Genomic DNA, 18,115 nt, shown 5'->3' on the forward strand with positions numbered 1-18,115 from the left:
CCTAGCATTACATTCACCTGTGTGAACTGAGTGTTGCAACTCCCCTCCTGATTCCGAGCCACACAGGGCAGGATAACACATCACTCAGACACTTTATCCCAAGCACATAAAACACAAATGTTATGGCTCGCTCCCCATCTCCGCCACACCTACAGTATGCTGTGGGTGCTCAATGCCCTTCAGTACCTCTTCTTTGCTGTGCACTTGGGTCACACTCTCACTGTACCTATCACACACACAAGCAAACACACACCAGGGATAGGATTAAGAGACCTAGTGAATATAGCAGAAGATGATAGCTGCATATTTTTTTATTTTTGTACTCTTTTTGTTGTCAATGTTGTAGTATTTCATAACTCACAAATAATACAAATGAACAAACACTCAGTGAACTCCACATGAACTATCTAATGCAGTGGTTCCCAAACGGTGTGCTCTGCTGTTAAACAAGTCCAGGTGTACCATGGGATTTTGTGACAACCACATATTATTATTGCAATATATACTAGAGAGATGTATGGCACTCAACTGCTCACCACAGAGCTACAGTAGAGTGAGTGTAAGTAGTACAGTGTTAGTCAAGTAAAATAGATTTATTTAAGAGCATAATGTCTGGGTGCCTACGGGTGTGCCTCTCTGCTGCTCTCAACAGACTGTATCACATCTGTTACACAAAGATGCAGCCACGCACGCATGCAGCCACGCACGCACGCACGCAGCCACGCACGCACGCAGCCACGCACGGACGCACACACACACACACACACACACACACACACACACACACACACACACACACACACACACACACATTATTGACATTATTGTTATTTTTAAACTGGATTTTAGTGAAGTGAATGAGTGACCTTTGCGTGGTACTGACCACGCAATAATTATCTGCTATGTGGGTGCAGATTATGCATGTATGAGGGAGAGGAATAAGAATGTGGGTCATGAGAGAAAAAGAGAGGGAAAGAGAGAGAAAGATAGATTAATTAGTAAGTATATGTGCACACACAGCAAAATCCTGAGTGTTACATAATGTAACTGACAGGATCCTAATGGTCAATTATTATAGATTTACATTACTGCAACATTCTGGATTTTACTGTGAGAATATCAGGCTACATTCTGTGCATACAGAATGTACATTGCTTGTACAGGCTGTACAAGCAATGCATGGCTTTTTGGTCCTCTTTTTGTACATTCAGCCATCGTACGATGAAGTATAAATTAGGCTATAGATCAATCTGTCTGTTCCGCTCTCACCCTGCCCACGTTCTCTCTCTCACACCATCCCTTCCCTCCGTAGAGTCCCTACCATCACTTATTTTATATCCTCCCCCAGTCGGCCAACCGTCCCCTTCTGTCCCCTACTCTCTGGTTTCCATGGTGACGATGGATGACATAGAGGAGCTGGGGACTGTAGTTAGTTAGCAGAAGCTGTGAAGATTTATCTTTTTGTTGTGTTTTCATCATGTTGCATCACAGCTAGCCTGTTGAAACCATAACAAGTTATCTCGCCATGAAACTCGCTGAGAACGTTCATGGCATGAATCTCAGACATAGGTGACCCTGCATGACATTGATTCTAGTGTCACCCTCACAAGAGATCCCATCATTTAATAGGCAGATGATGAACCCTACGGGTACAGCCAATTACCAATTACATTGTTCCTGTCCCTCATCCGACTGCAGGCATGCAAGATTTTGCTGACACATTGGCACTCCAAACTGAAATGCCAACATAAAGCATGAATTGTAGTTGATACCCATAAGGAATATATTTTTCAGTGGATCCCTCAGTCACACCACAACAATGTTCTTGTGGACAAGATTGTTCAGTGAATCCCTGTCACCAATGAGACCAACAGTCATTGGTGACGTTTATAAAGATCGCTACATGATGTACACTGTACAGTATGACCAGTGCTATTTTTGAGAAATTGCAAGTTAAAATGGACATGAATCTCATCATATTTGCCAAGTCTAAAGGCAGAGCATCTGACACAGCTTTCCAATGCAATAGTGCATGTTGATGTGAAAACCATGATGTTACAACAATTGAACTTCAGATAGACGTCTATTTGCTATTGCATCATTTATGTCCACACAGACCCCAATGGAGCCAAATTCAATTGGCCTTTAGGATACAACCTAAATGTCATATTTGTCAGTTAGTTATGACACTGTTCAATTACATTTCTCCATACAACCTGCCATGTAAAGTGTAATGACGTGTTATTATATACCCAGCAGGCCAAATGACGTTATGATGATGTCCTCCGGTGATGTTCAGGACGTTCAGGACTAGGCCAGATCACAGCCCATATGGGGATGATCTTCACGTCATTTCCAGGACGTCTTCACCAGTTGAAATAATATAGTTTATTCAGGGTTGATCTGGCCTCGATCGGACTCTCTCTAGACATCCGTCGTAGTGGGCAGAATTTATGTTGGTTGAAAATAGGTGATATTCTGGGCCAGATCTGACTAGTGTTGATTTGACTTGATCTGGCCCCAATCTAGATATCAGTCATTTGTCCAGGTCCTGGCCGTGCTTGCTGGGATATCTTCCGCTCATACCCGTGCCTTTTCATACAAATGAAAATAAACAACTTTATTAGAAGAGAAAAGTTAGTTAAAAGGCAAAAAATAGAGCAAAGAAAAAAAAAAGCCCTAGTAATGGGGTTTTTAGATTTGTTCATTGAATAACGTGTAACTTGTGTGGAGGAGGAGTTTTGATACATTATAATACAACAACACAACAAAAAGCCAGTTACAGTATCACACCTCCAATGCAACTAGAACACACAACACCATTTCAGTGTATATCATCCATTAGTAATGCATCTACTAATTAATCTACCGGTATGTATGTCCTTACCTGTGTGTCTGAACTGTGTCCAGGTGTTGTACCTGCCGCAAGCAGAGCTTACCAGGGAGAAGGTATATGCCATGGACCAGTCCAGCATCGATGGCGTGGAGGACATGTCGGCACTGGCTGAGCTACATGAAGCCGCCATTATGCACAACCTGTACCAGCGCTACCAGAAGGATAACATTTATGTAAGTGTACTGTATGTGAATGCACGTGGGCATGTGGGAGCACATTTTACAGAGAGAGACAGATTGCACAGCGCAGTATGCAAGGTGCAATTGCAATCTGAGCATTAACATTAGCGTATGGTGCAATGGGGTATAGACTTTGCATTAGTCATGGGTGTGTTTTGGGTGTTAAATTAGTGCACCTACAACATAGTGTGTGGATATTTAAAATGATGGATTTTGTCAATTGGAGAGACAAAAATCAATTTTCTGCAGTGGAAAATTGCATTTGATGATCTATGGGAGCAGCATTAATAATGTCATGTAATGACATTATGTGTGTGTGTGTGTGTGTGTGTGTGTGTGTGTGTGTGTGTGTGTGTGTGTGTGTGTGTGTGTGTGTGTGTGTGTGTGTGTGTGTGTGTGTGTTGTGCGTTTGTGCGTGTGTGTGTGTGTGTTGTGCGTTTGTGCGTGTGTGTGTGTGTGTGTGTTGTGCGTTTGTGTGTGCGAGTGTGTTTGAGTGTGTGATGTGTTTGTGTTTACACACGCACTCTGACACACATATATGTGTGTACAGTATTTACATTTACTGATGTCTTCCCCACATTAGCATGGTGCCCTCTCCTCTTCCAGTAATCTCTGCTTCAGGCTTTTAGTGGGAAACACAAATCATCTTATCAGATCCGTCTACTATAAGTGGTACGGTGCGATATGGACTTAATGAAAGAGAAACAGAGAGGGAGATGGCAGATGATCAATATTGTGTTCATTTACAGGTCCATTTGGTCCTGTTTCTACACTAAAGTTATAAGTTACAAAAAATGAATACTAGGATTTTATTTTATTAAAAAAAAGTGATAGAGCCCCACCACTAGAAATAATCAGTTCTAGTCAGGCAGTTTGTATGTGTACAGTATGTACTGCATAGCTTACATGGACATGGTAACATCATGAGTTCAGATCTGGCTCATGACCTGGGTTAAAGTCCAGGATAAACTGTTCTTTGTCCTTTATTCAGGGGTGTGGTGGTCTCAAAAACATAAAGAAAACTGGTAGAAACGGACTCACAGTCTACAAAGATTTTAAGGAAGACTCAGAGTCAGTCATTAGAGTCCTTTTACAAATACATGATATTATTAGTCAATATATTGTCTTAGTCTCTGTATAAGGAGTCTTCGTTTTGTGTATATCTTGCGCCTTACCCCAGGCTTATCCCTAAACTTATTTGGCATTTTTTACTATTTTGAAAAACATTTTAAAATAGTAATAATACCGGTAGCCAATCTACAAGCTCACAACATGTTGATGTAGATCGACTAGTTGATCTAGTTTAAAATGTTTTTCAAGTTATTAAGTCCTTTTCTACCAGTTTTCCTTCATGATCTGTGTTTACACCTCCTCTCTACTCCCTCTCTCCCATCTCTCTCTCTCTGCTGTACTGTCTAATAATAAAGTATTAGAAATTCCTTTTGAAAAATTAATAAAAACAACTGCTGAAAATCCTAGTTTACTAGAGAACAGCCTCCGGCAGTGACCTAATCTAGATGATGAAATATTGTAGATGCAGGGATTGCACTTAAGCTGATGATAAGAATTTGCGTGCGTGCGTGCGTGCGTGCGTGCATATGGGTGTGATGAGGTCAGATCAACATATGGAATGTCAGAACAGGACAGCTCAGGTGACAGGTCAGGGCAGTATCTTGAGTGTACAGGGTTTGATGAGGGCCCAGGTAGGGCCGGCGGGCCTTAATTTTCGGGCCTGTTGAGAACTCTAGTTTTCGCCGGCTGCCAGGCGCAGCTGCACATATATCTTTGGGGCAGGCCTGTCTAGAGTTTAAATGGACAGGTATCAGTCAAAATGGAGATGGGCTTAATATCCCTGAAGATGTCATAGTGATGTCACGAGGCCTGGGCACAATATATGGGGGCTTTCCTCATATGGGGATGATGATGTCATAGTAATTTCACGAGACCTGATCACAATATATGGGGACTTTCCCGTATATGGGGACTTTCACGTATGCAGATTTTGAGTGACGAAAAATGCCCCATGTATGGGGATTTTGAGTGACGAAAAACGCACAATACCATAGTTAACTACTAGTAGTGGTAGTTGAAGGCTCTGCATCCCATTCTACTTTTGGATATTCTAGGAATCACAAGTATGCCTTTATTCTGTCAGTGCTCTATTCTACTGAGGTAATAGGGTACAATGACCTCTTTATTAATATATGATTATGATGGTGCCAGAAGTGATCAGAAGGATTTTCTTTATTATATTCTCGATTTACAGGGAGCCAGTGCAGAGAAGCTAAATATAGAAGAAATATGATCTCTTTTCCTAGTTTTTGTTAGGCAGCAGCATTCTGGGCCAGCTGAGAGGGCCTGAGAGTGACATTAATGAATTTCAGTAATCCAACCTGGAGTTAACAAATGTGTGAACTAGTTTTTCTGCATCATTGTGAGACAGGATGTGCCTGATGTGGCAATGTTATGTACAGTACTGAAAAAGGCTGTCCTTGAAATTTGTTTTGTGTGAGTTAAGGGCATCATCCAAGTGGGAGTTTTAGTCTCCTATGGCAATGGTGCAGAAAAAGGATAGCCATTTTGTATTTTAAAGCTAAATGGGGGTTTTAAAGATTGTCCTCTAAGAAGGTAATGCCATCCAGAGTTGAAATATCATTAGCTAATGTGTTTCGGGCAAGCACATAATTACTCCAGTTTTGTCTAACTTTAGTAGAAGAATATTGCAGGTCATTCAGGTCTTTATATCCTTAAGAGATGCTTGAGGTTTAGCTAATATTTGTTTTAGTATATAGTAAATATAATTGTATATAATCTGCATAACAATTGACATTTATAGAGTTCTAATAACATTTATAGTTTTCTAATACTATGACCCAAAGGAAGCATAAGCATGATGGTGAATAGTATTGGTCCAAGCAGTAAAACCTTTGTTCACTCTGTGAACTCTGTGTAAAACCTTTGTGCACATGGAGATGTAATCATTAAGGTGTACAAACTGAAATCAATCTGATAAATAGGACTTAATCCAGCGTAATGCAATTCCTTTAATGATGATTGAATGTTCTAATGTCTGTAGTAGGATGTGATGGTCAGTGTTGTCAATTGCAGTAATTATGTCTAACAAAACTATGTATGGAAAGAACTCCTTTGTATACTGTGCTGTTATGTACTCTAAATCTTGACTGGAAATCCCCAAATGCATTATTTCTATTTAGAAAGTCACATAACTGATTTCTCAAGGATCTTGGCAAGAACGGCTGAGGTTAGGTTAGTCTATATCCTAACTGTAGTTGGATGAAATACCCGAATCAAGTCAATCAATCAAATCGAATAGAATTTTTAAGAAGAGTCTTAATTATAGCTGCTTAAAGGACTGTGCCTGTTACTAAAGACAGATTGATCTTGTTTTGTAAAGAAGTAGGCTACTAACTAAGGGTACGACTTAAGCAGTATTATTGGGATGGGGTCTAAGAGACACGATGGTTGAAACACTGACATTCAGAGAAGACCATTGGACAAATGTAGGTCTATATATCAACTGTTTCTAAAGGCTCAAATGCAATTCCTCGCAACTACTTGAAACTACTACTACTACTACTACTACTACTACTACTACTACTACTACTAATATTTAGGGCAGTGGAGTCGATTGTCTTTCGCAGGGAGCCAATGGCACTATCGATAAGATGATCAATTTAGACCAAATAAAGTTAGCATAAAGCTGCGTTCAGACCTGAATATATATAATCGCCGCGGTTCGTCCCGTTTGTGCTTCGCCAGGTCGCGCCGCCCCCGTTCGCACAACTTCTTGTCTTTTCATTGACTTTGTATGTAATCGTGCTGCTCTAATTAACCATCCAAGTCTGAATGCAGCTTAGGAGTTTTCTGCTGTATTGAGACATTCACATAGCATTGAATCAAATGCTGGTAGAATCACCTCCTTAAATTTAGCTTACAATTACAGTTTACAATTCAGGCATTTAGCAGACGCTCTTAATCCAGAGTGATCTTCAGTAAGCAAGAACAAAAACATGGTAATAAATCAAATACATATCTATATAATGAAGTCAATGAAGTCAGTAGCTTCACACTGAGACATTTGTGTATATTCAAAGTAATTCATAAAAAAGTTAGTAAAACGTTAAAAGACAATTCTACTGTATGTGAAGTAAATTCGATGCTTTAGATCGAGAGTAGTATCGAAAGTTACCGCCTACTATAACTACTATGTATTGCAGCGTGTGTGTATTGCAGTGTGTGTGTGTGTGTGTGTGTGTGTGTGTGTGTGTGTGTGTGTGTGTGTGCGCGCGCGCGCGCGCGTGCGTGTGTGCACGTGTCATCCTTTCAAGTGTGCATTAGAGGTAATATGCACAGAGGGCAGAATATGATACAATAGGAGGCATGCTGACCTGATGTGTTTTTCATCTCTAGAGGGAGAGGCCAGAAAGCAAGGTCACCATTGCAGTTAACATTTCACAACAGAACTCTAGCCTCCTTCCATCTCTTCCAGCTGACCCTATATCATCTTTTCTAATCCAAAATCTCGCCCCATTGTCATATTGGAAAATGCCCCTCCCACTCCAACAGTCCCTAATTCTAAAACCCAGATTAAATAACTACACTGAGCTCAGCTATCTTAATGGCAAACATGGTCTTTTTATGCTTTCTTTCATGTCTTTCTCTAAGCCGCATTAAATCCGGAAAAGCATCTGTGTAATTCTGGCTATATATGAGTGTGTCACGATTTTTCAAAAATAGAAGATCTACAAGCTCAAAACTTGAGCTATATGAGCTTGCAAATTAACGTGGCAAAATATATTTTGAGATGGGGGTTGGCGGCCAAAGAGATTTTGGGGGACCTTGACATTTCTTTTCTACCCCTGAGCCACTGCCTCCCCAGGGAAAAGACTCTCTGTCTGGAACTTAACAGTTAACATCTATATTCACTGATATAGCAACGTACTGTACGTTTTTCAGACAACTGTTTTAGAAGACATTTAGACCTGAGGCCGATTGTAAAAACGCCTCCTATATTTATAACCTAAATTAAGGTTTTCTGAATACCTTCAAAATTCTTACTAATTTTTTTTTAAATGTTGCTATATGAGACACAGGTGTATGTGACACAGAGGGCGCAGCCGGCATTAAAGGTAAAACAACGTATGGGTAGCACCAGGTCTAAATGGGTTAATGGGTTCATGTCTTACTTTAATGGCTACAGTTCTGATATCTGTGTTCTTTACCTGTTTTCAGACCAACATCGGCAGTATCCTGGCGGCTGTGAACCCCTACAAGCAGATCCCAGGTCTGTATGACCCTGAGAGGGTGGACCTCTACTCCAAGCACCACTTGGGGGAACTTCCCCCTCACATCTTCGCAATTGCCAATGAGTGCTACCGATGCATCTGGAAACGCCATGACAGTCAGTGTGTCCTCATTAGGTGAGTTCTTCCGGATATTCTGGAAGTATTCTATTGCTTGATTGCACTCATGTTTGGACACACACCATCAATCAAGATGTATTCATCAGATATGAGAAACTAAATTAACGAAACTAAATGAATGAATGTGTTGTGAAGAAGCTTCGTAGGGAGTCCGCGGACCGCGATAGAACCTGCGGGCATGACGGAGAGAAGAGTAGAAACGGGTACAGAGGCAGGGAGGGGAGCAGAATGGGGGAAGGGACATGCAGGGTTAGTTGTCTATTTATAGGAAAGTGAAAGTAGCGTGATTGAGGTGTGGTCCTGCTCCTAAGATTCTGCTAACAGTTTCAAATAAATTATGCATGTTTTACTCCTTGACTGTGTAAGTCCATTTGAGGTGCGTGCAGTCAAGCATCTCATTGTGCTTCCAATTAAGGGCTCAATTAAGGCCTCAATTGGTATCCAGAGAAAGACCTGCAAAGGCTACGGTAATCTGTGAACCAATCAGACTTCTGTATCTATTTAACAGCCCCACTAATCCAAGTTGAGTAAATGTCAGAGAATGTCAAACAGTGTAGTGTGTGATTAAATTATTGTGTGTGTGTGTGTGTGTGTGTGTGTGTGTGTGTGTGTGTGTGTGTGTGTGTGTGTGTGTGTGTGTTTGTGTGTGTGTGTGTGTGTGTGTGTGTGTGTCTGTGTGTGTGCGTGCGTGCGTGCGTGCGTGCGTGCGTGCGTGCGTGCGTGCGTGCGCGTTCCAGTGGTGAGTCGGGGGCAGGAAAGACAGAGAGCACTAAGCTGTTGCTTCAGTTCCTGTCTGTGATGAGTCAGAATTCAGCAGGGACACCTCCTTCAGAGAGGAGCACACGAGTGGAGCAGGCCATCGTACAGAGCAGGTATGGTCACCTGCATGCACGCACAGGCAAAAACACAATGTCAGGATGCAGGGATTACAGACTCATTCATACAGGACAGGATTCATACAGGTGTGCTACAGCAACTTCAGGGGTTCTACCTACGTTGCTGTATGAAAAGCAAAACCTTATGTTTGGAAGGAATGACCCCTGCTCTGGACCGTAGACCTTAGATGTACACCCGTGCGCAAGCAGTAAGCACTAACTAGAGTTATCTCTCTCTTTGTGTGAGCAGTCCTATCATGGAGGCATTTGGGAACGCCAAAACTGTGTACAACAACAACTCCAGCCGCTTTGGGAAGTTCATCCACCTGCACTTCTCTGAGAGTGGAAACATCCAGGGAGGCTGCGTCATCGACTGTATCCTTGTTGTTATTGTTGTTGTTGTTTTTAACAGATACTAGACCGGTGCCCGGCTGTACATAACAGCACAGAGTCGGTAACGATGGAAGTTGGAGATCCATGCCCCACCTGGCTATGCAATACCCGTTGTACTCGTGTCAGAGATTGGAGATTTCGGGATCTGTCTCTCTATGTCCCTTTATTCCTATATATGGAGTTCTGGGTCAGGCATGCCGAAATATGAAGTGTTGTGATGCTAGAACAGACCAGCTCCATATATGGACCATGGGCATATATGGGTCCAGAGCCTGGGCAGAGGCCTTTTGTGGCGGTTCTGGACAACCGTGGGTCCGACCGACTTGACACCGGGGCCGGGGGTTGAACGGTTTATGTGTATTACAGCCGTACACACGTACGTACAGACAGACAGACGTACAGAAACATGGTGCATTTATAGATAGATTTGATTTATTCCTCCATTTGCCATTCCAGGTGTGAGTTGGGCAGGGTTTGTAAAAATAATATTCAGACTTCAGACAACCATCACAGCGGTGCCACAAACCAAACTCATCTGGAACTCTTTGACCCCTGTCACATGGAACATTTTGTGCTGCTGCTGGCGTAGTGATACTGGACACAAAAAATAGTAGGTCAAAGTTGAACAAAAGTTGCACTATAAGGTAGATGGTAGAAATAGGTCAACAATACAAATCCGCTAGTTTTGTGTATTAATTTATTTTTAATGAGAGGCCCCCAGACCCCCACCAAATGACCGAAACTACTTTATATTCACCAAAACCAGACCAGAACTCCCACCATGGGACTAAGGCAATCAATTAATTGGATATTTCCTACAGCTTTAAGTCTAACAATCTAAATCTTTAATTAGACAGAGACAGAGACTTTGTTGTAATTTCCCTGGGCCGGCAGTGGCTCAGGGATAGAGTTGCTGGTTGGAAACCAGTTAGATCCCGGGCTCGCCTCTGAATTCGTGTCAAAGAGTCCTTGGGCAAGCCTCTGAACCCCTAATTGCTCCTGATGAGCAGGTTGGTGCCTTGCATAGTTTCCTCCGCCATCGGTGTATGAATGTATGTGTGAATGTAATGCACATTCTATGCAAAGCGCCTTGGATAAAGGCACTATCTAAATGCACTATTTACCTTGACTCTGCCCCTCTCAGATTTACTGGAAAAGGTAAGTTATGTCTGAAGTGGCAGGCTGCTCAGATCAAATTTAAACTAACTGGAATTTGGTGATCACTGAGATATTAATTGTGATGGTGCTGTGGTGATCTCTCTGTAGAACCGTGTGGTGAGACAGAACCCTGGAGAGCGGAACTACCACATCTTCTACGCTCTGCTGGCAGGAGCAACAAAGGAACATAAAGGTGAGCTCCGTCAACATCTTTGATGGATAAGTAATGCTTGGATTTATACAAATCCCACATTTTCTTGAAGAGGTCAGAAAAAAAACATTTTCTCATTTCCTGACTTTTAAAATGCCTTCTGATTTGTATCTACTACTAATATGTCCATTTTAAAAATATATTTTTGTTTCTATTTGTTTGATTTAGTTTTTAAGCCTTTTTGCGGACCCATATGGTTTCAATGCAGGCTACTTGGGTACCAAGTGGGCGTAGGCTTGAACTGGGCAAATTACGAGGATCCCATAATTGTGAAAGGTTCCAGTTATGGTACTACTGACTATGGATATGGATGACTATGGAGATGATGTTTGGGATGCACTGACTAAATTACAAATGTAATTGATGCTGTGTTGCTATCCATTAAATTATTCTATATTAACATGAACTATTATTTCCTTTACCAGAAACATACTTCTTGGGTGACCCTCCTGAGTCTTTCCACTACCTCAGCCAATCTGGATGTCTGAAGGACAAAAGCCTTAATGACAAAGAACTCTTCAACAGTGTCATGGTAGGCATTATTGTTTCATTGTTGTTTTTTTGTGTGGCAAAGTGGAACTTTAGAAAGGAATATAAAATCTGCACTCTCTGTAGTAGTCGTAGGAGTTTAATTTAATAATGATTTAGGATCTGCAGCAGAAGTCAAACCAAACAGAGGCGTTTCTGCGCACAGGCCTGCAGTGTTAGAATGAAATGAAGAAAGTGGGACTTTAATCATGTTTTTTCAAGCAACGATTAGGGTTTCTGTGCTGTTCTATCAGAAAGATAGATCCCATATCCCATCTTGATCAATGAAACATGCTCTAATTTGGCTGATCGAACACTTTGTTTAGGAATTAGAAAGGGTTATTGTGTTGTGTCTAAACTCTTTCTTCTGTCCCATGCAGGAAGCAATAAAGGTGTTGGAGTTCTCCGAGGAGGAGAGTAGAGACATGTTCAAGTTACTTTCAGGAGTCTTACAGTTGGGGAACGTTGAGTTCATGACGGCAGGAGGAGCGCAGATCACCACCAAGCAAGGTCAGAGTCTGTCTGTTTGTCTGTCTGTCCGTTTGTCCATGACAGGGAGATGGTGAGTTAGAGAAATAGGCAAAGAAGAAAGATAGGCGACAGTGGAAATGGGATGGGTTAGAGATAGAACAATAGTCTGAATAACTCCCTCCCCATCCCTCTCTTTCTTACTCCATCTCTCTCTCTCTCTCTGTCTCTCCAGTGGTCAGCAATGCCAGTGAGCTGCTGGGTCTGGACTCCTTCCAGCTGTCTGAAGTCCTGACTCAGCGCTCCATCATCCTCAGAGGAGAAGAGATCTGCTCGCCACTCACTATAGAACAGGTACAGTACACACATTCATGAAGTAAATGCATTTGCACACATGCGCCTCCTCTCACACTTTCTTAACCAATCTCTCTCAGGATTCATTTAAGGCTGCACACACACACACATTATATGGTCCAACCAAGCTGCTGCACATGCTTAACACACAGAGGGAAAAGAAGAGAAAAAATAAATAAATATATATATATATATATATATATATATATATATATATAGCACATTGTTGACATACTATATACTTGATACTACTAGACAGGATGTTTGTTTTGGGTTTTTTAAGCCACCTAGGGATAAATTAAACAACACACACACACACACACACACACACACACAGTCACACACACACACACACACTCTCACACACACACACACTCTCACACACACACACACTCTCACACACACACACACACACACACACACACACACACACACACACACACACACACACACACCATAATTTCGTGTTTCCTTTTCCTTGTCAGGCTGTCGATTCAAGAGATTCTGTTGCCATGGCACTGTATTCCCAGTGTTTCTCCTGGATCATACTTAAGATCAATCAGAAGATCAAAGGGAAGGAAAACTTCAAATCCATCGGCATTCTCGACATCTTCGGCTTTGAGAACTTTGAGGTCAGAACCCTTTTATATTTGAGCAGAACTGTGCACTCTTTGCTTGTGCACATGGATGTATTGATAAACTAGTGGTGGGTCTCTGCCTCTCAGCCAAAGCCACCCTCCATCCATTACAATACACACATATGGTAAACACATGTATACTGTACAGTACAAGCTGTAGACTCCTACTGTACTGCATACATTATGCGATGTGTATTGTATCTCTTTTCCCTCCAGGTGAATCGGTTTGAGCAGTTTAACATCAACTATGCCAACGAGAAGCTCCAGGAGTATTTCAACAAGCATATCTTCTCACTGGAGCAGCTGGAGTACAACAGGTATATGTCATCTACGTAATACAAAATCACATGGCACTTGTCTCACGGCACACTGGCACCACTGACAAATTGAATTTACAGTAGCAAGCGACAGTACGGCACTAAGAAATACAGGCATGGTAATGTAATAATAAAATGTGTGTATAAGTAAGTGTACATAAATATGCAGCAGTAGTGCATAATATGTTATATTATAACATATATATGTTGTAGCAATTTGTTTGTTGACATAAAATACTCTGTGTCTCTCTACAGGGAGGGGGTGCAGTGGGATGCCATAGACTGGATGGACAATGCAGAGTGTCTGGACCTCATAGAGAAGGTATATATTCCCAGACATCTCAAGTCTCCCGGCTAGGGTTAGGGCCGGGTTAGCATAAGTCTCTTGTAAATGAACACTAAAGCCTGAGTTATTCAATAGCTCTTCTGAATCCTTTTTTTTAATTGTCATTGTATGCACGCATTCAATAAAACTATCTAGACCAACTTGAAAATCAGCCTCATATAGCACCACCTTGAGGCCAATTTGGAACATTTGTGGAGTGGAGTGTCTTCCTTGACCTACTGGCTGTTCACAAAACGATTTTGCTGCCACTTGACCAGGTGCTCCAATGAACAGCTGTCCATGTCATTGCATTACTGACCCCTGCTGGTTGTTTGGAGTGCCTGTTCAGTGGGGAAGAAATCTGGAGGAGATATCTGGCATTAAACCATTTGAAACTACTAGAAGTGGCTGACTGTATTGGAGGCGGCACATGGCTGTTAATGGTATTAGTGTTACTTGTGAGGATTTTGGCTAGGTGCTACCTACACTGTATGTAATAATGTCATGTATTTTCTTTGTTTAGAAACTAGGCATGTTGGCACTAATCAATGAAGAAAGCCGCTTTCCCAAAGGAACAGACTTCACTTTGTTGGAGAAGCTGCACAGCAGACACGCAGTGAGTCCTCACACGCGCACAGACACGCACAGACATGCACGCACGCACGCACAAACACAAACACAAACACATGCACGTTCATGATCTATGGTATTCTTCTTTTTCAGACCAACCCTTACTATGTAAAGCCCAGAGTTGCAGACTTGCAGTTTGGCATCAAGCACTATGCTGGGGAGGTGAGTTATATATCTGTCTGACTCATAATCACTAATGGTTGTGGAGATGATCTGACATGGATCTCGTCTCTGTCAGGTTCTGTATGATGTCAGAGGGATCCTGGAGAAGAACAGAGACACATTCAGAGATGACATACTCAACATGCTTAAAGACAGCAGGTATAGCAGCTCTCCTTAACACATCAAGACCTGAGGCTCTCTATATATCTAACTATATCAATGGTGCTCAAAACCTTTTCATTAAACTCTAATGTGACACAGATGCTGTTCCGTTTGTAAAAGAGAGAGAGAGAGAGAGAGAGAGAGAGAGAGAGAGAGAGAGAGAGAGAGAGAGAGAGAGAGAGAGAGAGAGAGACCTGTTTGGAGCGAGGCTGCTGAGAGGGCTATGAGCTTCTCGTCTCCTCAGCGTGCATGTATTTAACCTTCTTATATTAATTTGCTTTGAGCTTCTCTAAGTTCTCTTTCACCTCGTTGGGGTCAATACTGTTGTCGGAATCCATCATCCATGATATAATAATGTAGAATTGCACGCCGGTGTTTTCAAATCAGCCCAGCTTGCCTTGCATGGTATGCATGCACATTGCGTAGCTCTTACGCTGCTGATCCTAAACCAGCATAATCATCACACAAGTAACACAGCCATTCATGTGGCTGCTACACTAACCTGATCCTAGGTCAGCCTAAATTATGTGCACAGCGGACAGAGAGAGAGAGAGAGAGACACAGTCACACCTACACAATCACACACTGATTGATTGAATGTTTTATTATCTTTGCAAAAAGAAAAAGCACAGCTAGACAGTACACACACGTCACACACACAGTCTTCTCAGATCCACTCGAGTATCACACATAGTGATTGACAGAACCGAGTTTTGCGGGGGATATACGGTCGATTCCCAACCTGCCTGAGTGATTATGATAAAACATGGCTCCGACCCGTGCGGGTCTCGAGTCCTCTCGGGTCTTTTCTGAATCGGGGGCCCCCGTGAAGACCTGTAGTGTGAACTGTAAACAAACACCGAATTCTGCAGCAATCCTGTTTCTGGGTTTATGCCTATTTGGGACCTAGTACAACATTGCAGGCAAAGTCGTTGCCAGTGTGAACACCGTGCCAGCAGCATCATGATATTTCTTGCATATTCTGAGTGCGACTTGTGTTCAATTTAACCCATTTTGGGCGGGAGCCCCTTTTTGTGTTTCAAGCATTCTGTTATACTTTAGCTATTGAAAAATAGCATATCTACAAGCTCATGAACTTGTAGATCTGCTATTATAAACCGTAAAAATGCGGCACAAATCTTTGAATAGGTATATATTCTTTCAGGGCGAACTTTTTTTTATTTCAACGTCAGACCTAAATGGGATAAGATAGCAGGCCTTTGGTTCTCAATGTCTCAACTTTGGTTGATTTCAGTCATGTATTACTTATTTGAATGATTGATTTAAACTAAAGCATATGATCTTTTAATTTATTCATTTACAGTGTAAATTCAATATGAGGTTGTGTTCACCTGTGTTTCTCCGTCTCCCCTCAGACTGGACTTCATCTATGACTTATTTGAGAAGGTGGGTAGCAGGAATAATGAGGAGACATTGAAGATGGGCACAGCTAGACGTAAACCTACTGTCAGCTCCCAGTTCAGGGTGAGAGATATATACAACTTTCTGTTGGTTTCTTTTTTTTGTTTATTAGGAAAAGCTGTTACTGTCATTAGAGAAGTAAATATGATTAAATTATTAATTTTCTCCTCAGGATTCCCTCCACTCCCTCATGGCCACTCTCAGTGTCTCCAATCCTTTCTTCATTCGCTGTATCAAACCCAACATGGAGAAGGTTTGTCTCATCTCAAAGTAAAAACAAAACAAAAACAGAAACCTGGCTGCATACATTCTCATCTCGATGCCTTATTGTCTACCTGTAGAATCCAAACGTTTTTGACCCGGAAGTAGTTCTGAACCAGCTGAGGTATTCTGGGATGTTAGAAACAGTCAAGATTCGTCGTGCTGGGTTCCCCGTCCGTAGAACATTCAAGGACTTCTTCTCTCGGTTTGTATTTCAACCCCCGTGTGTGTGTGTGTGTTAAGGCTGTACCCTAGCCCTTATTTTAGGACTCGAACGTCGGCAGGAATTTTCGAGTGAACATTCGGACCAATCATGACAAACAAAAATTTTCGGGCCAAACAAAGAATTAGAAAGTAGATAAAACGGCAGGTTACAACACGTTTTGTTCTTCTTTATAATTATTTGGTCCAAAATATTGTGTGTGTTGTCATGATTTGTCACGACAACAGTTGGCTTCGTACGACGCTTAAAGGTCTTTAAATAAATAAGTTTTGAAATGCCTATGGAGAAAATTAAATGGAGAATAATTTCCTGGGCCACTCGTCGTTCTGAAAGGGGGAGGGACTGCGACACTCTATTGTGCAAAAGGATGCCTGTTTAAATGTAATCAGCAGGGCGCAGCAGGGAATCGAACCCCATCCCAGTAAACCAGGAGCTCCATGCCTGTGCCAAAGTGCTTAGTTTGCGATGCAACGCAAAAACCTACCCTAGTAGGAGCCCTACCCTACCAGCCCTACCCTACCAGCAGCAAAGAATACAAAAACAGATACTTACCGTGAACCATCACGTTCTTCTGCAGATGACAGGCAGTGTCCACAAGTTAGGTGAAATGACAGAACCGGACGAAATTGTGGCAGTCGACGCAAAAGACGCAGCGCAAACGAGTGCAACAGCAGGCAGCCCGACGCGACGCAACCGCAGGAAGCCGGAACGCAAACGCAAACGAGAGCAACACCATCAGTACCCTGCAGAACCACACCAGCGACAGCAAAGGACAATAAACAAGATTTGTACTCACTGCGCAGCAAGCAGCTCTTCCCAGCAGCTATAGCGTACAGTTCCTACCTCAATGTCTTGTGCAGGGAGGGGGGGCATCGGTCTGGGACACTTCACATGGGCTCCAGGGTGGGGGTCCTCGGAAGCCTAAATTGGTGGGGCTGTGGGGCCCACGGACAAGGCTCGTCTCAGGGTCCAGGGCTTGGTGCTGCCTACACCACTGGTGCAGTGACTCTTCATATTCTGGAATTACATGAATTGTTGTACAACTTTAAATAAAATAACTATTAAATTAATAAAGAGTTCGATGCGATCAGTATCGAATCTTTAATCATTTTTCTAATAAGTCTATATCTTTACATGCATGCTTTTAGAAAATAAAATTCAAAGTATTTTATAATATATATAATTATATATATATATATATATATTATAACATAATAAATCAAAATTCAAGGTATTTTATAATATATATAATTATATAACATATAAATTATTAAACCAAAAGTTCAAACATAAATCATAAATCAAATGCTTTCAAAATAAACAAACAGTTAACCAGTTGATCCAAGTAAAGTATATCACTCACCGAAGAGTAACCAAAGGTTGTCACAGTGAACAGGAATGCCATGCTGCTGTCAAACATTTCAGCCATCTTGCATAGGTGGAAGTGGGAGTGGGGAGCGTAGGAACTG

The 18,115-nt window shown here is 41.9% G+C and overlaps 2 protein-coding genes across 2 annotated transcripts in view; both read left to right on the forward strand.

The window, feature by feature from the left end:
* Nucleotides 1-18,115, forward strand: part of uggt1 (UDP-glucose glycoprotein glucosyltransferase 1) — a 285,869-nt gene that overhangs the window by 263,911 nt on the left and 3,843 nt on the right. The gene's annotated exons all lie outside the window — the stretch shown is intronic.
* myo10l1 (myosin X, like 1) overlaps nucleotides 1-18,115 on the forward strand; it is a gene marked incomplete at its 5' end in the record, with an annotated part of 42,920 nt that overhangs the window by 8,041 nt on the left and 16,764 nt on the right. Inside the window, 18 exons of the mRNA XM_080784348.1 lie at nucleotides 2,911-3,069; nucleotides 8,329-8,516; nucleotides 9,257-9,391; nucleotides 9,645-9,769; nucleotides 10,932-10,945; nucleotides 11,054-11,138; nucleotides 11,582-11,688; nucleotides 12,065-12,194; nucleotides 12,388-12,506; nucleotides 12,992-13,138; nucleotides 13,361-13,461; nucleotides 13,717-13,783; nucleotides 14,310-14,402; nucleotides 14,510-14,578; nucleotides 14,655-14,737; nucleotides 16,117-16,225; nucleotides 16,335-16,415; nucleotides 16,504-16,628. Coding sequence (XP_080640474.1) covers nucleotides 2,911-3,069; nucleotides 8,329-8,516; nucleotides 9,257-9,391; nucleotides 9,645-9,769; nucleotides 10,932-10,945; nucleotides 11,054-11,138; nucleotides 11,582-11,688; nucleotides 12,065-12,194; nucleotides 12,388-12,506; nucleotides 12,992-13,138; nucleotides 13,361-13,461; nucleotides 13,717-13,783; nucleotides 14,310-14,402; nucleotides 14,510-14,578; nucleotides 14,655-14,737; nucleotides 16,117-16,225; nucleotides 16,335-16,415; nucleotides 16,504-16,628 — 1,937 coding nt within the window. The remainder of the gene's footprint in view (nucleotides 1-2,910; nucleotides 3,070-8,328; nucleotides 8,517-9,256; nucleotides 9,392-9,644; nucleotides 9,770-10,931; nucleotides 10,946-11,053; nucleotides 11,139-11,581; nucleotides 11,689-12,064; nucleotides 12,195-12,387; nucleotides 12,507-12,991; nucleotides 13,139-13,360; nucleotides 13,462-13,716; nucleotides 13,784-14,309; nucleotides 14,403-14,509; nucleotides 14,579-14,654; nucleotides 14,738-16,116; nucleotides 16,226-16,334; nucleotides 16,416-16,503; nucleotides 16,629-18,115) is intronic.

The sequence above is a fragment of the Protomyctophum bolini genome, assembly GCF_963924005.1.
Source record: "Protomyctophum bolini genome assembly, chromosome: 15".
Lineage (NCBI taxonomy): Eukaryota > Metazoa > Chordata > Actinopteri > Myctophiformes > Myctophidae > Protomyctophum > Protomyctophum bolini.